Below are 24,168 nucleotides of genomic sequence, written 5' to 3' on the forward strand. Positions count from 1 at the left end.
GGGCACGGGGCCTTGTGGGACAAGGAAAGGCCCTTTTGAGGACCGTGGTGGCTCCACGTGGGAGGCGGCAGCCTGGAAGTTGGACCGCAGTCTTGCAGGCGATCTTTGGTGGAGAGCTGCCTCGCCTGTGGCCAGAACACAGGTGCCTCGCTTCTCCTGGTCAGCTAAAGAGGGTCCTCGATGGCACCGGGTTCCTCCCCCACACCTCTGGGAAGGAGGCAGGAGAGCGTGGATCTGCATCAGAGGTGTGGAGAAGGGTGGGGGTCTTCAGCTGGGGACGGGAGAGATCGGAGGTGGCTTAGAACCAGTCATGGCGTGAGGGAGAAGAGAGGACCGGTAGTGCACTATATATCTGGATCTTTTTGACACCTTAAAAAAAAAAAACAAAAAAAACTTACGTATTTTTTCAGTTGTTTGGGATGTTGACATCTTTCAAAGGTAAGTGTGGGGTGGGGAATTCCTTTCATCCCGTCTTCCCGGCTGGACTGTGCTTTGTGAATGTGACATTGAGCCTGAATTAGATCTCCAGATCGTGAGATTTACTTGTTCATCCAGGAACTGAGGGGCCAAATTGGGGGTGCGAGAGCTAATGGCCTTTGTTTTTTTTTAATCGTACTGAGGATTGAACCCAGGGGTGCTTTCCCACGGAAGAACATCTCCGGCCCTTTTTATTTTTTATTTTGACACAGTCTTGCTAAGTTGTTCAGGGTTTCCCTCAGTTGTACAGGCTGACGTTGAACTTCAGATCCTCTTGTCTCAGCCTCCCAAGCCCCTGGGATCATAGCCTTTTGACCCTGTGTCCAGCCAATGGCCCACTCCTCAGAGTTTCGCTTCCTGATTCTAAGAGTGCTATCAAAGAAAGGGTGCTCTCTAGAGGGACTGCTGGTAACAGATGTCCTCCTTGGGAAGGAGGGGCCTCTTGGCCCGTTTGGGCTCCTTATGCCCCTATTATAAGAGCATAGGGATTATAAAGGGAATCGCTGCAATGATCATGAAGGGTAAATCAAACCAGAGGGACTGGACAGCAGTCTGGGCTGTGTGTATGCAGCTCAAGGACCCTCTGGGCTTGCCCAGGTGGAACCAATTCAGAAACCAAGATGGCGGCCTGCCGTTGATAGCTTCTCTGCCAAATTGATCTTTCCCCCTTCTAAAAATATATTTTAAAATTAGGAGATATTTCAAATGCATAGGAAAGTGCAAAAAAATAATATAAGAAACAGCCATGGGCCCCACCACTCAGATTTAACCAGTCTTAACATTTAGCAGAAGCCCCTGCAGTACCCTTTCCGGCCCCCTTCACTTCCTTTTCCTCCAGGAAGTAACACTGTCCTGCGGTTGGCATGCCAACTACCTGCACGAATACATGTGGCATTGGGATTGTACCCAGGGCCTGGCTCAGGCTAAGGATGTGCTCTACCCCTGAGCTACACCCTCAGTCTTGTGTTTTATATATATATATATATTTTTTTTTTTTTTTTTGGCAGTGCTGGGGATTGAACACAGGGCCTTGTGCTTTTGAGGCAAACACTCTACCAACTGAGCTACATCCCCAGCCCATCATGTTTTATATTAATGCTACTTAGATATACATCCATGCACAAGACAGAGAACCATGTGGTGCATTTAAAGTTTTTTGCATAAATGGTCTTAGTTTCGTATCTGTGACATTATGATTTTTGTCCGTGCTTTCTGACTGATAACACCTCCTCAAGCAGGTCATAGAAATTCCAGTCTTCCCTGGCCTTTCTTGGAGGTGGCCATAAGGAGGTTCTCTGACCTACCTCATCTGATAAGACATCACAGACCCTCATTCCAGAGGTCTCCTGCCCCATTCCTGGGAGGAAGGAAGTCCGCACAGAGGTCAAGAAGAATCTGAACAGACAGGCCTTGCTGGGTCTCCCCTCCGGGTCTCTCAGCGTGAGGACATGCCCTCTTGTCTGATCACACTTCTCTAAGGACATCCATGTTTCAATCATGCCTATACAACGACGTCTCCATAAAACCCCCAAAGGCAGGATTCAGAGGGCTCTGGGGGACAACTGAACAGGCGGAGAGTCCTGGAGGGTCGCGCACTCGGAGAGGGGAAGGGGGGTCTGCATCCCTGCCCCGCCTGTCTCCTGGGGCGACTTGTCATCCACACGCTTTGTGATATTCTTTATAACGAACTGGTCAACAGAAGTCAGTGTCTCCTGAGTTCGGCGACTTCTTGAGCAAGTTAATCAGATTCGGGAAGGTCGTGGGATCCCTCATTTTTTTTTTTTTTTTTTCTTTTTTTAAGTACTGGGGATTGAACCCAGGGGTGCTCTACCATCGAGCCACATCCCCAGCCCTTTACATTTTTTCTTTTGAGACAGGGTCTTGTTAAGTTGCTGAGGCTGGCCTTGAACTTGTGATCCTCCTGCCTCGGTCTTCAGAGGAACGGGGATTGCAGGGGTGAGGGCCTCTGGGAACCCTCATTTTTTAGTAGGTTGGTTGCAAGCCGGGCAGGGCTGGCGACAGGCATATGAAGTGGGAGCTGGGAGTCCTGGGGCCTGAATTGGGGCCACAGATGACACCCAGCTGGTGTCCACTGTGGACAAGCTGCTGGCTTGCTGTGTGGGAAAACCCAGCTCACGCCTGGGGTCAGAAGTGCCCTGCGATGTGAGGGGACCATGCGAGGAACAATGAGAGTCTGAGATTGTCCTCCCACGCCTGTCCTCTGAATGTGGTTCTGCAATTTTCTTTTTTTCCACTCGCTGGCTTTATGTTTTCAAAACATACCTGGGTGCGAGTCTCTCCGGAAGTGAAATCGCTGGGTCATAAGGTGAGCGCACCTTCCACCTTGCCAGATGCGCCGCGTGGGTCCCTAGCGGGGTAGCTTCCGTTCGGCCTGCGGAGAGTGGTTCTTGATTCTGTGGGTGGCGAGTGGCATCTGTGTTAGTCTGCATTTCTCTGACGTCAGTGACCGGGGCATCCTTCCTAGGTGTTTCCGTCACTTGGATGTTCTCTCCAACAGGCTACTTAGCCATGGAGTTCGCCTTGTCTTCTGTTGGGTTCTTCATCCTTTTGTTACTGATTCATAGGATTTTTTTCCCCTTTTTGCTGGAAATTGAACCCAGGAGCACTTTACCACTGAGCTAATCCCCAAGCCTTTTAAATTTTTTTTTTTTTTTTTTTTTTTTTTAATTTTGAGACAGGGTCTCACTAAGTTGCTTAGGGCCTTGCGAAATTACTGAGGCTGGACTCAAACTTGTGATCCTCCTGCCTCAGGCTCCTGATCCCTGGAATTACAGGTGTGCACCACCACATCTGGCTAGGATTTATTTTTTTAAATTAATTGATTGATTTTTTTTTTTTTTTTTTTTTGGTGCTGGGGATTGAACCCAGGGCCTTGTGCATGCGAGGCAAGCGCTCTACCAACTGAGTTCTCTCCCCAGCCCAGATTTAATTTTTGAATTGGCAGATAGAAAGTGTACCTGCCGACGGCTGCCATGTGCCGTTTGGATGTGACCGTGCCTTTGCATGGATCCTTCTAAGAGGGACAGTTCCCACCCTGCGAGGCCTTACTTGGAGGCAGAAGGTAAAGGTAAGAGGCAATCACAATACAGGAAGCCGCCAGGCAGGTCAGGGGCGGCTGTCCCGCAGGCCTGGGCCGTGTGGCAGGTGCTGTGGATTCTAGGGACTTCTTGAGGGGACTTTCCCCCTGGCTTTTGTTATCCTGACCTCCGGGTCGGCATATCAAGACTTCCTTTAGAAGTAGGAGGATACTTTTATTTGCCTTCTGCTGTCAGGTGTTTTAGTAAGAACTCTTCAGCTGCTTGGCCGTTTTGTCCGCGTGATCCAGAGACTGGAGAATTGCTGGCCCTCGTGCGGGAAGAGACTTTCTAGGGCCCGGCCTGCTGGGGGTGCTTCATGCTCACGGGTTTCTCTGTCCTCGTAACTTCTGTGTGGCAGAGGAGGAAAATGAAACAGAAGGTAGTTAAGCGCCCTCTCCAGGGTAAAGCACCTAGGGAGCAAGGGTCAAACCTGGTGTCCCTTCTTTTTTGAGAGTTTAATTTTTCTTTTTTTTCCTGTGCTGGGTCTTGAACCCAGGACCTCACACATGCTAGGCCAGTGTTCTACCACTGAGTTTCATCCACAGCCTTTTAAAACATTTTTAAAAATTTCCATACTGGGTCTCACTAAGTCACTGAGGCTGGCCTCAAATCCTGATCCTCCTACCTCAGCCTCCTGAGAGAAATTGTACATATTTATGGGGACCATGTGGTGTTTCCATACCTACATCATTGGGGATGCCAAGATCTCTGTGTTCTTGGGCGGTGTCAGGGGCAGGAGGCAGCAGAGGCAGGGGTACAGGGAGCTGGGATGGGGTTTCTGGTGAAGCCCAGGTCCTTGTGTCCCTGGGGTGCCTAGTATCTTCCTCCCCTCTGCTGTCCCAGGGCACCTGCCCTCCCCCCCCAACCCCCAAGGGCCATGGGAGAAGCAAAACAGGTTGGAGCCGGAGGGCTGGGTGGGCCCTGGCTGGGAGCAGGTCTCCCTGTGGCTGTCCTCTGCAGGGACCAGAGGGCTCTGGGGGCAGGTGGGCGTGTGTGTGTATTGACAGGTGGGTTTGTGCTTGCGTGACAGGTGTGTTTCTCTTCCGGGTGTCCCCAGTTTGAGGTGTGGCCTGTCCCTCCCTGTCGGGGGCAGTGGGAAGGTTCGAGGTGAGAGAGGCCAGGGGAGGGTGGACTTGTTTTCTCTCTCCGTGGCCTGGTTGGCTGGTTGACTGCTTTCGGGTAATTCCCAAGCTCTTAGGTGTCACTGAGCTGGGACGGAAGGAGTGAGTCACCCCCTTCCCCCAGGAGAAACTTCTTCCCTGTCCCCAGGGCCAGGTTTCACCAGGAGCCATAAAGAGGCCCCGCCCAGGCTCAGGTCTGCTGAAACCCAGCCTGGGGGCTGCCTGGGAGCTGGGCCAAGGGCCAGCGGGAGGGGCCCACCCAGGGCTTGCCTGTGCCCACCCAAGCCCCTCCCCTCCGGGAGCCTGCTAGCCCCTCAGCCCTTCCTGGAGGGCCCCGCCCCTCCTAGAGTCCCTGGTCCTCCCTGAGACCCCCTCCCCTCCAGAGAGTCCTCTCCTCCCACCCTCCCTCCCTGGACCTTCCCTCCTCAGGTCAGAGTCTTTCTCCCTTGGGGCAGGAGAGGCTGTGGGTGGGGACAGATAAGCAGGGACTTGGGGAGTGGGCTTAAGAGACAGAAAGGGGTCCAGCCTGGCTTGGTGGCTCACGCCTATAATCCCAGTGGCTCAGGAGGCTGAGGCAGGAGGATTGCAAGTTTGAGGCCAGCCTCAGCAGCTAAGCAAGAACCTGTCTCAAAATAAAAATATAAGGGCTGGGGATGTGGCTCGGTGGTTAATGGTCCCTGGGTTCAATCCCCAGTGCGGGGGGTGGTGCCCAGGGCAATCTGGGGCCAGCAAGTTGTCCATTCCAAATCCATTGAGAGTATATGAGTGGGGTTCCGCCCTGGAGGGGGATGGCCAAGGGTGGGGGCTGTGACTTTGAAGCCAGCTCGGGAGCTCTGAACAGCTCCTGTCCCTGCTTCTCGCTCCCTCCTCAGACACCCTCCCTTGCCCCCCACTCTAGGAGGGTCAGGAGGGTCCACTCGGTGGAGTCCCCTCATGCCCAGGCTCTCCCTCAGGTCTGCAGCCTCCAGCAGGATGCCTGGGGTGTGGGGGGTTTCCTCCAGGGCGAGAGGGCCAGCCCCGCCTGGGGAGGTCCTGCCTGCTCCTGGGGCACAGCTGCCCTCCAGGGTGGGCAGCCGCTTCCCTTTGGTCTTCCCAGGGTCCCGCAGTCCCTCCTGGGGTGGCTTCTGCAGCCTCTGTGTCACAGCCTGACCACACTTGCTGTGACCACCCTCTGCAGCTATCCAAGGGCCACTGCTCCCAGCCCAGGAGCTGGCAGCCATCAAGCCTGCCCCGCCGGACCCCAGGGCGTGGCGGGGGACAGGCTCAGACCCTGGTGGCTCTTGCTTTCCATCCTGATGAGCAGTTGGTAAGGAAAACTTAGGAATCCTAACTAGGTTGAATCAGCCAGTTCAGGGCTGGGCAGGCAGCTTGGAGGTAGCGACCTGCTCGCCATGCACTGGGCCCTGTGCCACCCCAGAAATAACCAATGGCTCAGTTAAGGGATCTTGTAGCGGACTGTTGGGACTTCCACCCTCCTTCACCGAGGAACCGTGCTCCCTGGTGGGGAACCCGGAGACTGCAGTTCCCACAAACAGACAGGTGGGGGCGACACCAGCAAGAGCCAGGGCACGGCCTCCCAGCCTCTTCTGCACAGGGAGTCCTGGCTGGGGTGGAGGGCGCCCTGGGATGGGGCTGCTTGCCTGGGGTAGGAGCTGCGGCCCTCCCGCTGAGGCTCCCAGGACAGGCGTGCGAGTCCCACCACCCTCTCGCCCCGCCCTTCACCTGCAGCCCTGCACCGTCTCACAGGTCTGACCGCCTCCCGGCTGTCCACGTTCCAACAGGAGCCTCGGCCATCTGGCCCGTGGGCTTTGAGTTTCTCCCGGCTGGAGCAGCCTGGGCTCCGTGACGTCCTGCAGCTGAGTTGGAACAACCCAGGCGTTCCTCAGGGCTTTGTGCTCCTGCTTTGGTCACATCGGGCCTGGGTTCGGATCCCGACTCATCCTGCTCTGTGACCCCAGGTGAGTAAGTCACAGTAGCCTCCAAGCTTGGTGCGTGGAGCGTTGACAGGCCGTGTATGGGGCCTGGCACTGGGCAGGTGTTCCAGAAGTGCCCATGACGGGGACCTCGGGAGCAGCTTTATGGAGCTAAGGCACACAGTTCCCAAAGTGCACCATCCAGCGGCTCTGCACATTTTCCTACTTTCTGCCCCACACTGCACGTCTCTCCTTCCCCTCAACCGAGGGTGCCTCCGGTCTCTGAATTCCTATCTGGGACGTGTCACGGAGATGGCACCACAGAACGCAGTGCACTGTGGTCTGGTGTCCCTACCCCGGCATGTTTTCCAGATTCCTCAGGCCGTGGCGTGGGTCAGCGCTGTTCTTTGTTACGGCAGCATACTACTCCGTCGTGTGGCTGGGGCACGCTCTGCATATCCACTTGTTGGTAAATGGGTGTTTGGGTTTTTCCAACCTTTGGCTATGGTGAACAGTCCTGCTATGGACATTTGAGAAGTTATTAACATCACTGGCTGTGTCCTCCAAGATAAGGAGGTCTGAGCTCCCGGGTTCGTCCAGGGAGAGTGGGGAGGGTCGTTCTGTACCAGACTCATTCAAAGTGGGGCTTCTGGGTCTTGAGTGGCAGGAGGAACTGCTTCCCCATAAACGTGCAGGGCCCTGGGACAGATGCTGGGGACAGACCAGGGAACCAAAGCTTCCATGGGCATGGAGCTGGGGACATGGGAACCAGGAGAGCCAAATGTGCCTGTGAGGAAGTCTGTGTCCAGGGTCTGGGCAAGGACAGGTTGGCTTGCACGGTGGTAGGACGGGCTGGCTGAGAAGAGCTCCTGTCTTGTTTTACAGATTGCCTGCTGCACACTGCTGTCGCCTGTGGTTCCTGCACCTGCTCAGCTCTCCTCTACATCTTACCCTGAGGATCCCACCCTCTCCTGCCCCTACCTTTTCCTTGGCCACCCTTCCCTTCTCTCTGCTTGCCTCCCAGCCCTCTGCTCCTGCAACAGCTCCCCTGTGCCTCAGGGCCTTTGCACATGCTATTCTCCCACTTAGAAGCTAAGTTCCTTTAACCATTCACCGGAGTGGTCTCTTCTTAATTTTCCCCTCAATTTTATATTTTGAGTGTCAAGAAGAGTCCAGCAAACTTTCATACGCCCTTTGCCCAGGTTCATCAATTAGTCACGTTTTTGCTGCATTTGCAAAGACTCCTCTCCCTTCACTCACAGATTGGATTTTCCAGAGCCATTTGATAGAGTTGGAGGAAGGCACCCTGACAATGCTGGCTCAGTACCGCAGCACGTCTCCCGGGCGCCTGTGTTCTGTGTTCTGCCCGTTTCTGTCCTGTGCTCTTCCCCAAGGTACATGTCATTGCGTCTTCCTGGGATCCTCTAGTCTGTGACAGTTTCTCAGACTTTCCTTGATTTTGGTCATTGTCAGAACTCCTCCTCCACCTCCAGCCCGGCTCCCAGGTTGGGGATCGAACCCAGGACCTGCGTGTGCACGTGCTCAGCCCCGAACCACATCCCCAGCCCGCGATGTCACAGTGCTGCAGATGCCGGGCCGGGTGCTGTGGGAGCTCTACGTTGGAATGCTTTGCCCTGAGTCCCTGGGGTTGCGGGTCTGGGGAGGGAGGCCACAGGCCAGCCACCCCTTCCTGCACATCGTGTCCAGGGCACAGACTACATCACGATCTCTGAGGACCCATGCTGACCACCATCCCCAGGATATCTTGTGTGTGTCTGGTTCTCCACTGAAAATCTGCTTTCCCTCTTCCCATACTGCTTTCTCTGGAGGGAAGTCACCAAGTGCAGCCTGCACTTAAGAATTGGGGAGTTACAGTATGGCACGGTGACGCACTCCTGTAATCCCAATGACTCAGGAGGCCCAGGCAGGAGGATTGTAAGGTGGAAGCCAGCCTTGGAACTTAGTGAGGCCCTAGGTAACTTAGGCTCTTGTCTCAAAACAAAAAAAAATTTAAATGAAAGGGCTGGGGAGGTAGCTCAGTCGTAAAGTGTCCCTAGATTGAATCTCAGTACCAAAATCATAATCATAATAATAATAGAAAAAAAGGGGTGCCACGTTCCGCCTCCGTGAAGATGGAGCAGCCACGTGTGGCCAGCACCCCACATCCATGGTGCCACTTCTGTGGATCTAACCAACCTTCAGCTGGAAATATTCAGAAAAAATGACCCCTCTACTGAACACGTACAGATTCTTGCCGTTCTTCGCTAGACAGCGCGTGACTATTGACCTTGACCTTGAACTGACATGGTAAGTCCACGAGTGGTCCAGACCTGGCTGAAGGCTTCCGAGGGTGCCTGTGGGTTCCGTGCAGATTCTACTGCACGTTCTGCGAGGTGCCTGAGCGTCCCCTGGTCGGGGCGTCTGGGGGGATTCTGGAGCCGATTGCCGGAGATGTGAGGCCGGACTGCAGATTATCTGAAGTTCTTTATTTGTTCATTCAAACCTTTATTCCTATCCGCATACCGCAGCTCCTCTCTTTCTGACCCCTGTTTGGTCATGATGATAATAATCCAGACAATCAAATGCCAGAGCTGGTCACCAGTGTGCATTCTGTCATCCGAGCAGGCTGTTCCTGGGGACACCAGGGGAAAATGTCACTGTCCCTGCCCTGGAGGGACTTGGTGCTGTGACAGGGCAGGGCCATACAGGCATCGCAGCTTCAGTGCCTCAGGTGAGACAACAAGGGCCACCCCACCTGGGAGGGGCCGGACGGGCCCTCGGTGACCGCGAGCCGGGACCTGGAGGATGGAAGGGACTTGCCTGGAGGCAGAGCTACCGCCAGTCTGCAGAGGCCTCCGGGTTGCAAGGGGTGCTCAGCACGTGGGTGGCCAGGGACAGGGGCTGGGAGTACAGTGTCCAGCCTGAGCACTGGGAGAGGAGAGTGGGCCTCACCTGGGTGGGATTTAGTGTCCACGCCTGGACACCTGGGAGCACCTCTGTGGGAGAGCAAGGAGGGTGTGTGGGTGACTGGGGTCCTGGGGGGAGCGGGGTGCACCGGGAGCTGAGGAAGCAGGGGCTGGGGCTGGGCTGGAGCTTCTGCTGGCCCTGCCGTTTGGTCCTGTCCTCTTGCCACATCTCATCTGGAGCGGGACTGGCTGGGTTTGGCCCTGGCATGGGCTGGGCAAAAGTTCTTCCTGCACCTGACCCTGAGGTCCAAGTCAACCTCAAGAAGGGATGGCACCTTGTGCGGTGGCACACGCCTGTGATCGCAGCGGCCTCAGGAGGCTGAGGCAGGAGGATCACGCGTTCAAAGCAGCCTCAGCCACTTAGTGAGGCCCTAAGCAACTTGGCAAGGCCCTTATTTCGAAATAAAAAGGACTGGAGATGAGCTCAGGGGTTAGGCATCCCTGGGTTTAATCCTCAGTACCCAAAATAGAGAGAAAATTTGGCGTTTAGTGTCCCCTAGTGGCAACAGAGAGAAAGGAAAGGGAGAGGGGTCTGAGTGGACCCTGGGGGAGGGTCCACTGGGGAGGGAGAGTGACGGAGGTGCTGTGTGTCACTTGTCCGAGGAAGCTCGCAGCACGAGCCAGGCATTGTCCATGTGGACCAGGAGACCCCTGCCCTCCCGGGTCAGGAGACCGTGGCTCGGGCAGGGCCTGATTCCTGTGCGGCTCTGAGACACTAAGCCTGGAGGTTTCTAGGGCTGCCAGGGTCTGGCAGTGGCTGATGGGACAAGGGACCAGGGACCCTGGTCAGAGAGGAAGAAGAGGAGAGAACTAGGCCTGAGTCCCCTGTCACCTGCAGAGGTGGCCGAGGAGCAGGAAGAGAGGAAATGCAGAGACAGGGCTGCGGGCTGCAGACCAGGTGTGGGCGGGGTGGCAGCGGGGCTGTGGGGATGGAGGGAGGCGGGGAGAGGCGGCTGGCAGCTGGCCAGTCCCCTGGGCGACCACGCTCCTCCAACTGGAAAGAGGGACGCAGTGAGGGCGTGCCTGGGGCCGAGGGGGTGAGCTTGGCCTGCTTCCTGCAGGTCCTGATATAAAAAGAGCGTTCCGCAATTAAAAAGTTCAAAACCAACCACCAGCGTGGCTGCCCCTGGCCCTGCGGGGATGGGCGGCACAGAGCAGGGTGTTCCCGTCCCTGGGCCCGAGCTGATCCAGATCTCCCAGCCAGGCGGGGACAGCAGTGCATCTGGTGAAAGGGCAAAGACCCGGCTGCTGGACTTCCGGGGGGCCCCCAGGAGGATCCGTGTGGGGCGCTGTCTGCCCATCCAGGCTGGAGCTGGGGTGGGGGGAGTGTGGAGCAGGAGGAAGGTCCCCTGGGCCTCTGCTCCTGGAGGAGGGATGGTAATGTGATCTCTGAGTCACCTGGGGCTGAGGCCAGCTGGTGCTCTGATCCCGGGACTCCTGGGGTTTGTCCCTGGCCCCGTCACCACTGACTCACCCGCCACTTACCTGGCAGCCCTGGGATCGGCCGCTGGTTTCTCTCAGCTCTTGGGGGTGTCTCAGAAGCAGAGTCTCTGTAAGCTCATCATCAGGTGTGTGCCCTGCCCAGGGTGCTGGGTCCCCGCATGCTACCTGCTTCCAAGAGGAAGCAGCTTCCTGTCCCCTCCGCCGGAGATGGGACCTGTCCTGGCCCAGGGCCAGGGGACTCCTTGGAGGTCGGGGCTGGTTCTTGGTTGGGAACACACCCCAGCCAAGTCCTGCCTTCCCTCTCCTGGGGACCCATCACCCACCCGAGCATGGCAGCCCTCCAACAAACCAACCTGTCACATTGGCCCAGTCCCTTCTGCCAGTCACAGCTGGCCAGGCATGTCCTTGTGCAGACCCCTCCACGACCTGGGGCGAGGGGCCGGCTTGCTCTCCAGACCCAGCCTCACCAGCCCTGGTCCTCTTAAACCCACTTTTTCCAGACACCCCATCCTCCTTCCCAGGCACCCCCTCCAGGAAGCTGGCCCTGTGGTTTCCTTGTGCAGGGAACCATTATTAAGATTTGGGGTTGGCCCTGGGGGCAGGCGCTGGCCCGATTCTCCTCGAGCCCCTTGCCCAGCTGGGCTCTTCATGGAAGAATCAATCAGGGAAGAGCAGCTCGTGAGAGCGTGGGGGAGGGGAGGCCCAGAATCAGACATCAGGCTGGGCGTGGATCCTGTTCTGGTCATTATTCTGGGTGGCCCTGGAATGTCACATCAGCACCCAGAGACTGTGTTTTCTCATCTCCACGCTGAGAACAACGATTAATGCTGTGTTGTTTTGTGGTGAGATAAGGCCATTTCCTGTTATGAGAAGGCGCCCAGCCCAGGCCTGGCCCATGCCTAGCAGATGCTCAGAAGAGGTTTTCTGACAAACTTGCTGCCTCGCTGGCCTCTCTGGTTGGGAAGGCCCCAGGCTGGGCAGCAGGGACTGCTGTGTCTGATTGGAGGATCTTCTGGGACCTCATGGGCTTTAGGTTCTGGGGCAGCAGGAGAGAGAGTGGGAGGGGGGTTCTCCTGCTGAACCTGATGGTCTCTCTTTGTGAAATAAGGGAGTGAGCTCTAAAGGATTGGACGGTGGCCAAGGTCACACATAAACATGGGCTTTCATGAAACCGGCAGGTAGAAGCTGAAATCAGATGTGCTAATCGCTTTGGGGAAAGTAATCTAACGTCCGGTCAGTCTTTGGATCCTCCCAGGCCCCAGGCCCCTCTCTCAGCCCCTGCCTCTCCCTTTTCCTCTGAAGTGCCATCTGTTGCCTGGGCCCTGGGACTTGAGCCAGGAGGCAGCTGGGTGGCCTTTCCTTGCCTGCACGAAGGCACCTGGGATGTGGGGTCCCTCCCCCGGCCTCTGTGGGGCTCAGTCTGGGGCAGCACCTGCTCAGGCAGCATGGCCAGGCTGGGCATCCAAGGCTGGGCCCCAACCCAGGTGGCTGGAGGGCCCAGTGGTGCAGGCTGCCAGGGTGAGGGCCAGGGCTCCCCACTAGCCTGGGTTGGGCCTTCACTTGCAAGCTCAGGTGCTGTGGCTTTTAGGGGCTCTGGTGGGCCTGCCAGCTCCCTTTCTGGTGACTGGAAGGATCTCAGTGGCCGTGAGGGGCCAGCTTCTAGACCTTCCCTCATGCCTTCCCAAGCTTCCTGTGACAAAGAGCAAGGAGTTGTCATCCTCCTGTCCCAGATGAGGAAATTGATTGAGAGTCTGATTTTATTGCCCAATGTCCGTTACTGGTAGTACCAGAACTTGGACTCCATCTGGGGAGGGCTGGTCATTTCACATGAGAGCCACCCAGATTCTTAAAGTCCCTAGCCCAGGGTTCATCTCGGGCAAATCCCCCCTGCTGCCCACAGAGCCACGTAGAAAGTGGCCAGTCCACTCAGGCTGGTGTCTGGAAGCGATGGCCTATTTGCTATCACCCTCCATGTTGACCTCCTTCTGGAACAATCCAGGGAGGTCGCTTTGAAGTGACTGGGTGGGTGTCTGTGGCAGGCTTTGGGACATCCCTTCAAGCATCGTTTACTTTAAAAATTTTTATAACTTAGGGTGTTGTCTGTGGTTAAAAAAAGAAATAGGATTTAGACTTCTGTCTGCGGTGGCTGGGGGTGTTCGTGGGTTGAGCACTTCGCCAATTCCTACAAAAATAAATAGTTTTGAACCAATTTCCAAACTAGACCAAGTTTTTGAGCTGAGAAAGAGTCTCCCAAACCCTTTTTAAAAGCTGCCTGATTTTATGAGGCTCAAAATGCTGTGCTTGGTGGGAGGAATGATTTGAAGCTGACCCCGGTTTCCCTGGCTTTAGGCTTCCTGTCCCCAGAAGACACAGGGAGAGGGCGAAAGCAGCTGTGGGGGCTTGCTCAGGGAGGCCCTTCCAGCCTCTGGACGGGGCAGCAGGGCGGCACGGGGGACTGTCCATGCCCTTACTTGGGATGGCCAGGAGGGAACTGGCTCAGGGCAGGGGTGCTGTGATCCTGGGCTCCAGGGACAGGGCTCTGAGAAGTCCCAGCTCCCAGGTGGGGACCAGAGCTGAGCGCTGGGCATGTGCTGGAACCTCCCTTCCTCCTGGTCGTGGTCCCAGGCATTTCATGGCCAGAAACTCTTCACAGTCCATTTGCTTTAGCATCTCTCTGGGGCCGGGAAATGGGAGTTCTTGCTTTCTGGGGGGATGTTGGAGCTCAGAGATGGAGTCGATTTCCCAAGAACGCAGGTTGAAGGACAGTCAGGGATGTGCAGTTGCCCGTCAGCTTTTGGCTCGGGAGCACTGGCAGATCCTCACCTCCCTCCGGGAAGGATAGGGGGGAGTGGAAACTGGAGGAGGGTCACAGGCATGGGGAGGTGGTTGGTAGTGGGGTGACATGCGCGGGGTTAACTGAGCTGATCTGGCAGGGGCCACCTGGGTGGAAAGCAGCCGGGCAGATCCCTCCATGTGCTGCCTGTGAAGAAGTTTATACATGAAGAAGAAAGAGAAAATAAGTGAGCATCTGCTGTGCCCTCTGTGACCCGGAAACAAAGGTGACCAATGGCAGCTGCACGCTAGAGCATCCCAGTGAGAGGTCGTACATGCTTTGGGGAGAGGGCCAGGCGCAGGGCAGGGGGCGATTTCCTTGTCTCCCCCACCTTAGGGCTGGGGAAGCGACCTGGCCCGGCAGGTGCTTTCCTTACAGCAGGTGGGTGGGGCCCAGCCTCTGTCTGGGCACCAATCAAGCACCTGTCAATCTCTCCCTGAGCTGCTCAGTGCTCCCCCAGGACAGCGGAGACCCTGGCCCCACCTGCTCCCTGCTGACCTCCCTGCCCTGGGCTGCTCTGCCCTCTGCCTGGAGCTCCCCTGGCCTCTGGGCTCCCGATTCTGCTCCTGATGAGGTCGGCTGGGTCCAGTAGAGGACGGCTTCTTCCGTCACTTCTGTTGGGCTCCAGGTGGAAAGTTCTAGAGCTTGGGTGCTCCCCTCCCCCGCTCCAGCTTCTCTAAGTGCCATTTGGCAGAGTCCCAGGAGGTGACAGCAGGAAGTTGGGGAGGGTGTGGGGAGACCTGGCCATCTGGCCCTCTCCTCTTTGTGCTCAGCCTGAGAAAGTGTCGGGGCTATACTGCAGGGAAGGGGTGCCTGGCTAAAGGGCCAGCAGTCTGGCCTGGGCAAGCTCCTGCTGTCTCTTGCCCTGTGGGGCGCACGGACAGGGAGGCCATGGTGAGGTCATGAGCCAGAAGGAAAGCCAAGGAGGCAGGGTGCTGGCCCCTGCTGTTGTTCAGCTCGCAGACCTCGGTGCGATTGCTCAGGGCCTTGTAAGGAAATGCCCCGGGAGGTGTGGTCCAGGCAGAAACTGTCCCTGTTTGTGTTGGTGTATGTTCCTGTGGGTGACGAGGAGGTGTGTGGGGTGGCTGGAGAGGGGATGTCCCGTGCCTCCATCCCTGTGCACCTGTTCTGTGGGGAGGCGCATGGGGTGCTGAGGTGAAAGAAGCCATTGCTGTGTCCTGCCAGCCCCCAGGCCAGTGGGGACACAGAGGTGGGCACTATTAGCCACCCCTCGAGGTCTCGACTTCTCCATCTGTAATGTGGGTGGACCCCACAAAGTCCTACCAGCCCCCGTGAGCATTAGGGGAGCTAAGTACTCTCAGGAAGCTCAAGGACTGTCTGGTCAGTTACCCCAGGACCCCAGCTGTGGTGCTGGAGAGAGGTGGGGGCTCTGCTCCTGAGGCGCCTCCCCAGCACGGTGGGGGAGAGACAGGAAGCCACCTCCAAGAGGCTGAGGTCCCTCCATCTAGCCCCCTGTTCACCCCCAGGCACACACCCCTTCTTTCAGGTCCCCATTGACCCTACCCTAAGCCTGGCCTTCCTGATCCTGGACCCTGCCCTTCCTCTCTGGCTCCTTCCTGTTTCCAGAGGCACCTTTGGAAGGTGCGTGGATGGCTCTCCGCCTGCCTGGGATACTCCTGCTCATCTCGGTCCTCTGTGCCCAGGCTGGAGCTTGGGCAGCAGCTGGCGCTCTCTGGCCCTTTCTGTCTGGCTCCTCCCCAGCAGCCCCGTCTCTGGTCAGACTGGATTCCTCACTTCCCAGAAAGAGCCTGTCCCCACCTCCCCACCTCCCCACCGTCCCCTCTCCTCAATGTCCTCTTTCACCCAGTCCTGGAGTTTCGTGTTCCTTAGTGCCCTCTGTGGCGCAACCCAGGGGTACAGTTGTGCCCAGCAGCAGCCCCCCACTGCCCAGCTCCCTAGCACCTGCCTCCACCAGGCCCGAGTGACTCCCTTCCCTTTGAAGTCTCGTGGGACTTTGCACCGACTGGCTTTATCGATGTCCCCGGTGCGTCTCCACAGAGCCAACGCCCATTTACTGGGCCAGTGATGTCTCCAGGGTCTGGCCTGTGGGGCTCCTTCTCCACCCACTTCTGGCTGAGCAGGCTCAACCCTGATGGGAAGAGGGCCACAAGGGCTTCACCTCCAAGGCCATTTCCACGGACTCAGCCAGGTGAGAGAAATGGGACAGGGCGCGGGAGACCCAGGAGTCCCCACCCTCCGCTCCTTGTTCCCCCAACTGCAGCCTCCTCTGGTCCATGCCCAGAGCTTGCCTTGAGGCCACATCACGAGGATGAGATGACGAGGCTAATGAAAGTGATAAGGACAGGAACAACAGTAACCAGGTGGAGTCCCTCATGGATGCGTCCGGGACTCCACCTCAGATTCTCCCCCCCACCCCAGGGTCTCGTCTCCACCCACCCCTCCCAGCCAGGCCTGGTGTGAGGAGGACCCTGGTCTTCAGGCCCTGAACCCGGCTGGGCCTGGCTGCCACTTCTCCCCCACACCTGCACCCCGCGAAGGTCCAGGTGTCCCTGGGCTGTGACTCAGTGTCTGTCTCCAGGCTGACCTCAGCATGGGCCTGGGGGCAGGGAGAGAGGGCAGTTTCCTCTGAGACTAGAGAGTGACTCAGGGGCCCAGGGCTGGGTGTCTTTGTTGGCCAGGGCTCAGGAATCCAGAGAAACTGGTCAGGGGGTGGCCCCAGCTGCTGAAACCCCTCCTTCTGCCCCCGCCCCTCTGCCAGAGTCATATAACTGCTCCACCTGGGGCCCGAGCCCTGTGTTGGCAGGAAGGAACTGGTCTGGTCACACCGCTAGGCTTGGGCATCTGGCTTTCTGGAGGGGGGTCTGCTGGCTTTGCCTCCGTCTGCCTCCCCCACCCATCCTCCATCGCAGACTCGGATCCCGGCGTCTTCCAGGTGCTCCACCCCAGCAATAGCCGCGCCATGGCTTCGATGGGGCTGCAGGTGTTGGGCATCTCGCTGGCCGTGCTGGGCTGGCTGGGGGCCATACTGAGCTGCGCGCTGCCCATGTGGCGGGTGACCGCCTTCATCGGCAGCAACATCGTCACGGCGCAGACCAGCTGGGAGGGCCTGTGGATGAACTGCGTGGTGCAGAGCACCGGCCAGATGCAGTGCAAGGTGTACGACTCCCTGCTGGCGCTGCCGCAGGACCTGCAGGCGGCCCGCGCGCTCATCGTCATCTGCATCATCGTGGCCGCCCTGGGCATGCTGCTGTCCGTGGTCCGGGGGCAAGTGCACCAACTGCGTGGAGGACGAGACCACCAAAGCCAAGACCATGATTGTGGCGGGCGTGGTGTTCCTGCTGGCCGGCCTGCTGGTGATGGTGCCCGTGTCCTGGACGGCCCACAACATCATCCGGGACTTCTACAACCCGCTGGTGGCCGCTGGGCAGAAGCGGGAGATGGGCGCCGCGCTCTACATCGGCTGGGCGGCCTCCGGCCTGCTGCTGCTCGGAGGGGCCCTGCTCTGCTGCAACTGCCCGCCGCGGGCCGACAAGCCCTACTCTGCCAAGTACTCTGCCGCCCGCTCCGCCCCGGCCAGCAACTACGTGTGAGGTGCCGCCCCCCCACCCTGTCCCTGTTGGCTTTGGTTTTTCTTGGACTGAGTTTAGTGTGGCCCGTGACCCCAGGACGGCCCTGCCGTGGGCTGCCGGGGAAGGACAAGCGGGACTGAGCCATCGGGCAGCCTCTTCTGGCCCACTGGGCCTCTTCCCGAGGCCTCTCACTGGTGAGGATGGACGGATCTCACACCACCCTCCTCTGCATGAACCCTAGCTACGGAGCTGGCAGAGGCCACAGGTGTGCTGGTGGAACGGGGAGCGGGCTCCTGCTGGCCAGGAGAGCTCGGCCCTGACCTTGGGTTCTGCCTCTGAGCCAGTGCCCTGCCCATGCGGGCACTGCCCACTGTCTCTCTCTACCCTCCTCGCTCCCCTGCCCGCCTCTTCTGTCACGCCAGCGCTTCTCTTGCCACTGTCTCCTGTGTTCCCCGGCAACCCTGGCCCTGCCCAGGCCTTGGTGTGTTGGACGGTGGGGGACTGCGTGGGCCCGGGAATGCCACTTTGGCTGTGTCACAGAAACCAGGGGTTGTAGAGAAGCGTGGGCCTCCTGCCCACCTGCCCTCGGAGTGGAACACAGAGTGGATGGACAGGTTTGAGGGGCGGGTGAAGGAGGAATAAACTGGTTTGGGTAGTGGCAGGGAGGGGGCCAGAGAGATGGCCCAGGCTGCCCTCACCCCTTCCGGCCCCGCCTTGCTGCCTCCAGCTCTTTGTCTACCCCTCTAGGTAGAAGGACCCTAGGACCCTTGAGACTGGCCCCTGGGAATCCTCTGCCCCTGCCAAGGAACTGGGCAGCCTGGGGAAGGTAGGGGAATGGCCTCACCCAAGGGAGTCCTGGCCTTTCTCCTACCTCCTTTGATTTTCTGTTTTGTAATTAAGAGACGATTCATCACTGTTATTATTATTTTCTACAATAAAAGGGACCTGTGCACAGGAAGACTGTACTGTCTGATTCCAGTGGGGGTGGGCAGGGCAGCTGGAGGGCAAGGTCAGGACCACTGAGCTGTGGCTAACACGGGGGCACTTTAGACCCCGGTGTCAGGGAACTGTGGGAAACCCGAACCAGCCCAAACCCGGGCGGCCTCGCTCAAGCCCTTCACTGGAGGGAGGGGAAGCCCTGCCCACAGGACACAAGGTGTGCCCAGGACCCTACAGAAGGGGACTCCAGGAGGGAGGAGGGTGCCCCTCCTCCCTGCTGCGTCCCCTCTTAGAGCAGCCGGGCTGGTCTGCTGTCCTCCTTGGGCCACCCTGCAGGATCCACCCCTGCCCACCTGCAGGGTCCCTGCCCAAGGTCTGGAACGTCCTTCTTTCTTTCTCCCCGCTCTGAATCCTGCTGGTCCTGCCGGCCAAGCTTCAAGCATCCTCCCGGATGGAGCCTTCCCACAGCCTGGCAGGGAATGGAGGGATCATCATTAGCCCTATTCAAGTCCCCAGGCTGTTGACTGTCATCAAATTCCTTTCACCCACCGCAGCTCAGCACGGCCTCCAAGCCACATCCTGAGTCCAGCATACCAGTCCCTTTACCCAGGTGTGTGAAGGTCCCCAGGCCCACAGCTGGGGACCTCAGGAAGGGCCAGAGCTCAGCAGCTATTTGGTCATGATTTGGATCCTTCCAGCACATTCTGATGTTTTCTGGCCTCAGTTTCCCCGCCTGTGAGTTAGGGGTGAGTGGGCGCAGCAACCCGGGAAAAGTCTCCATGCCACACCCAGCTCAGGGGTGGTCTACAAGGGACCTTTGTGCCACTTCTCTCTTCCTGAACCCAGGGGTGTGACCCAGGTGATGAAAGGTGGAGAAAGGAACAGACTTTTTTCTCATAACAGCGTTTGGTCTGTTTCCTTCCCTAATTAATTTTTTTTTTCAGGTGGGGTTTCATTGTGTTGCCCAGGCTGGTCACTGGTTAGCATTTATTATTATGATCATAATAATTCATATTACTTTGTAGAACTAGGGATGAGATCTCAGCTGAGACTCTTAGTTAAAATCTAAGAACCAAAGAGCACGGTTCTTCCTTTTGAAACTCAGAGGAAACCGGAATCGACCGGTTAGCACGGTCACCTTGGCGACCATTGTTTTAGGTTGGTTGTTTTTTAGGCTTTTGGAGTTTGCCTTGTCTGACTCAAAGTGGCTGAAGCCACAGAGCCCTTCACTTTACCTGCGAAAGTGTTCCACGGGTGACCTTTTGATGCCAAAGTACCCAAACCCCACCCTCAGATGACGCTAAGGCTGCTGTTGCCCAAAGGGGTGTCTTATCAAGACCCATGACGGCCAGGTGTGGTGGCGCACACCTGTCATCCCAGCTGCTCAGGAAGCTGAGGCAGAAGGATCGAAGATCAAGGCCAGACTCCTCAACTCAGGGGGACTCTGTCTCAATATAAAAAATAGAAAGGGCTGGGGATGTGGCTCCGTGGTAGAGCACCTCTGGGTTCAACCCCAAGTACTTCAAAACAAAACCCGTGACATCTGGTTACACCTGCCGAGACCCCCCCAGCGGTGCCACTTTGCTTTCCAATAGTCACCTTGCCTGGCAGCTCACACAGCTGGGCTTGTTTTCTTTTTCATTCCATCAGTATCTCTACACCTGGTCCAGGGGACGAAGACAAGTCCAGAGGCTCTGCCTCCTCCTATTGGGCCCCTGAGGGATTGGCCTTCTGGGTGCAAACGGTCCGTGGTTCTGTAACCCAGCAACAGAGATCCCTCTTTCCTGGGGGCTGAACCTGGGGCGGAACCACGAGTCTTTTGTGTACTTCTGGGAGTTCATTAATAGGCAGAACATTCCTAAGGGGCAGGTCTGCTACAATGGTCCTGTTTTATAGATGGGACAAAGGTGGGCCTGGCTAAGGTCACTTGGAAGGCTGGAGGCCAGCTGGGAGTGGTGACTGGGCCTCACTCCCTCTACCTGGGAGACTTTGCTTCCGGTACAGGTAGATGATGCCTGAGATGAAGGCATCCTTGGCAGAGGTGCCGGGTGCCACCTCAAGTGCAGAGGTAGCCAGCTCCCAGCAGTCCACAGGCTGGGCCACCAGGCGTTCCCAGGCCCCAGCCTGCTCCAGCCTGTCCAGGGTGGCCTCCAGTGCCTCCTTGTATCGCAGGTTGGATGGGTTGGTCCTGGTGGTCAGACACACCAGGCCACCTGTGGAAGGGCAGGGAGAGGGAGGCGAGCTGGGTCAGTACCGTGGCCACACTCCGGGCCTGTCCTTGCCAGGGAGGCCCATCCCTCCCCTCTGGCCTTTGGAAGCCTGTAAGCTGTTCTGGCTTCTTCCTAGGCCAGACTTTGCCCCCTTCCATGGCTTTGGTGTCCCTCCTCCAGGTATGCCCTTGAGCTTTCTCATCTAGATAGCCTCCCACGCACCCCTCATGGCCCAAGCGTCCTTTAGAGTAGGAATTCTTGACCTCATCCTTGGATAAAGAGGCGCCTCTGCTCACTGCTCACCCAGCGCCTCTGCTGGGGACACAGCTGTGTGAGGTTGCTCAGGAAAGAAGCACATGGGTTTGGACCTTGGGCAGGTCCCTTCACCTCTCTGAGCCTCAGAGTCCAGCGGGTGGAGAAGGGCTGGCTATTTGGCTTCATAGGAAGTGTGTGTGCAAAATACCCAGTAGTCAGTAAGTGCTGGCTGAAGGGACAAGGGATCTTGTCTCCTTGGTCCAGATACCTTCCGGTGCCCAGTGTGTCCTTGGATGCACTTGGAAGGGGAGAAGTGGAAGAACCAGTGGCCATGTCTGGGAACAGTTCCTGGAGAAGGGGCTGGGGAGGAGCAGGGAGCTGCTGGTGGGGCACAGGAGAGGAAAGGCCCTGGGGCAGGGTGTCTGCCACCTTGGGCCAGTGGACAGGGCTCCACTGACTGAGCAGCCTGGCAGTCCCAGGCTGAACTAGGAGGCCCAGTCCTTGATGGTTCATGCGATGGGAATTTCCTGTCCTCTTGAGCCCAATCTCCACCTCTCCCCCATGACCCTACTGATGTTCCTTCTTGGGTCGGGTTGGGGACTTCCTGAAGCTGAGGTCTGCCCAGACCTGCCCAGGGCTAACCACAGTCACTGCAGGGTCCTGAGGCCCGGCTGGGGAGGGCAGAGGGAGAGGAAGCATTTTTGCTTCCTGACTTCCTGATTGCTGTCCTGTGGCCAGCCAGAGCCTCTGGTCCTCACGCTAGGCGCTGGCCTGCACGCATGCCGTTCTCCTCGTGACCTCTTGCAGACTGCTTCCCGGTGTGACGCCTCCTCCTAGCCCCTGGAATGCCTCTCCCCTCAACCCTGGGAGAGCTGAGCCCTCCTGGGGCCTCTGCTGGCCCCTTCCCAAGCTCTGTGCGTTGGTGGTGGAGGCCAGAGGGCAGGGTTTGTATCTTCTGCGCAGAGCAGAGGAGCGCACAGTAAGGAGCACACAGTAGGAGTACTGAACAACACTCTTCGTGCATCTGCCCAGAGCGCAGAGTTCAGAAGAAGTGCTCACAGTCACCTCTCACCTTGCCCGAGCAAACTCGTCTCCCAGGAGGGGAAACAGACCAGGCTGGGACGCACCTGAGGGCGTCTAGGAGTGACCGGGAAGCTGGACCACGAGGGACCTGCGGAGCCTCTCCCCTGTGCCAGGACTGAGGCAAAGGCCTTAGGGGCCTGATTTCACCCAATCAGCCCTAAAATCTGACGGAGAAGGGATCAGTGGGAGCATGCCACCCTCCCCAAGGCGAGGGCACAGAGCCAGAGAGGAGGGTGGAGTCGCTCCTGGTTGCACAAACTTGAGGCCAGCTGACCCCCTGCCAGCCCTGCCTGTGCACCTGTGTGTGTCAGCGGCAACGTGTGGAACTGGGCAGGCTGCTGGGGGCTGGGGTGTCATCTGAGCTCCTGAGCAGGACCTGCTCTCTTGACCTTAGGGGTGCTGAGGCCTGTGCGTGTGGTATGCAGACAGGAAGGTGGGTGCATGGAGGCAGGCTGTCAGGGCTCACCTGGCTTGGTGACTCGCAGGAGCTCAGGTATGGCACTGCAGGGCACCTGGCCGTCACTGAGGGCACCCACCATCAGCACCGCGTCAAAGGTCCCTGCATCGGGGGAGCGTGGGGTGGGGATGAGGTGGGGTGCTTTGTCCATGGCATGACCTTAGACAACCCTGGAGGCAGGGGGGCTTGAGGAGGGACCAGGCCTGACACCAGGCAGGACCCGGATCCCATGGAGGAGGGGGTATGGCCCTGTGGGGTTGACATCAGCTCCCAGGGTGAGGACCAGGGAGAAGGGCTACTGGAGACCTCAGTAGGGGGGATGGAGGTTCAACAAGAGAAGGGAGCTCTCTTCTTTTGGAGGCGGTGAGTGGGTAGATCTGGGGGGTGTTGGGGCAGGAGGCGCGGTACCTTCGGGGTTGGGCAGAGGCTCCTGACCCAGGGTGCAGAGGCTGAGGTGCTGGTAGAGGCGGCGGGCCTGGGCCTGTTCCAGCATCCCTGGGCTCCCATCCACTCCATGCAGCTGGAGGAAGCCCCGAGCCTGCAGCTGGAGCCCGGGGGATGCAGTCACTGCTCATGTCCTGCCTCTTCCCAGCTGGGGCCCCCTGCCGTAGATATGTTTGAGGCCAGTGACCCAGAGCTCTAGGTCTGGTGGTGGCAGGAAATTTGAGTAGTTGGGGGGCTTGAGGAAATGGAGAGGATCTGAGGGAGGTCTCACCTCTGCAGCAACCAGGCCGGTGCCACAGGCCACGTCCAGGATCAGCGCAGCATGGGGTGGGCCTGGAAGGGCCTGGGTGAGACAGTTCACTGCGAGTCTCGGGGCTCGGTACTGCAGGGCAGCAACATCCTGCAGAGAGAGTGCTGGGCCTAACAACAGGGTGCGCTGGTGTTCGGGGGACCCTCGTGTAGGGTGGTCCCGGAGCCTGCCAGGCTAAGCTTGTGTGTGCTGGGTCCTACTGGGACTAGAGTGAGAGGAATCCCAAGTATGAGGTGCCTTCTACCTCTAAGGGACCAGGACTGGGGCTCCGCCTCTCCGACTCTGCTGGCGGAGGCCCCTCTGTGCTTAACCCACAGTGGCCGCTTCAGGGGGTTGGGTGGGGCTCTCAGAGGTTAGGGATGCAGTCGGGTCAGAGAAAGCAGGGGGTCAGTGAGAGGACAGGACTGCAGAGTTCTCACCTGTGTCTCCATTTCTACAGCTTTCCTAGGATGAAAGGGTATTCCCCACTTTACTGATAGAAAAATCAGGCCGGGCAAGTGGAGGCAAGGACCCAGATGGGTTTACCTGGTCGTAGTCCGGAGCCCAGCCGTCATAGAACTGAAGCTTGCGGGCCAGGTCCGGTGATGCTGTGGGAGGCCCCGACCCGCGCCCGCACCTCGGACAGGTTCCCACCGCTCTCCTGAGCCATCCCCTGTGGGGACACGATCCACCTCAGGCTCTCGTTCCCCCTCGCACATCCCCAGCAGAGGAGTCTGTCAAATCGCCAGGGCCATGCCTTTCACAGGCAATGGACTCTGAGCGCAGAGGGTGAGACTGGACCTGTTACACCCTGGGACTGCAGGGCTGGGGGCGCGCGGGAGCGGGGACGCGGCTCTCACCCCGTCCCCCGATCGTGGGGTGGAGAAGCACCCAGAACAGAAGGGTCAGAATGGAGCGAGAGGGTCAGAACTCACCTCTAATCTGACCTATCTGGAGGGCTCCGGAGCTTTGGGCAGGTACGGACGGCGAGCCTGACCACGCCCCCACCGCCTTTGATGATTGGGTTTCCGCTAAGACAAAATACCCAATCAATAGAAAGCGCTGGCACCCCGCCCACTTCCCCAGCCA

The 24,168-nt window shown here is 58.1% G+C and overlaps 2 protein-coding genes across 2 annotated transcripts; one reads left to right on the forward strand and one right to left on the reverse strand.

Moving 5' to 3' along the window:
- The first annotated feature begins 16,603 nt into the window (after positions 1-16,603).
- Positions 16,604-18,360, forward strand: CLDN4 (claudin 4). Its single transcript, XM_079120192.1, is given in 2 exon segments — positions 16,604-17,092; positions 17,094-18,360. Coding segments are annotated over 2 exon segments (630 nt in total). The 5' UTR covers positions 16,604-16,792; the 3' UTR covers positions 17,424-18,360.
- A 1,513-nt stretch (positions 18,361-19,873) lies between these two features.
- METTL27 (methyltransferase like 27) lies at positions 19,874-23,842 on the reverse strand. Its single transcript, XM_079120750.1, is given in 6 exon segments — positions 19,874-20,554; positions 22,356-22,448; positions 22,755-22,890; positions 23,062-23,190; positions 23,626-23,679; positions 23,681-23,842. Coding segments are annotated over 6 exon segments (771 nt in total). The 5' UTR covers positions 23,750-23,842; the 3' UTR covers positions 19,874-20,264.
- Between the last annotated feature and the right edge of the window lie 326 nt (positions 23,843-24,168).

Source organism: Sciurus vulgaris (genome assembly GCF_902686455.1).
Source record: "Sciurus vulgaris genome assembly, chromosome: 18".
Taxonomy (NCBI): domain Eukaryota; kingdom Metazoa; phylum Chordata; class Mammalia; order Rodentia; family Sciuridae; genus Sciurus; species Sciurus vulgaris.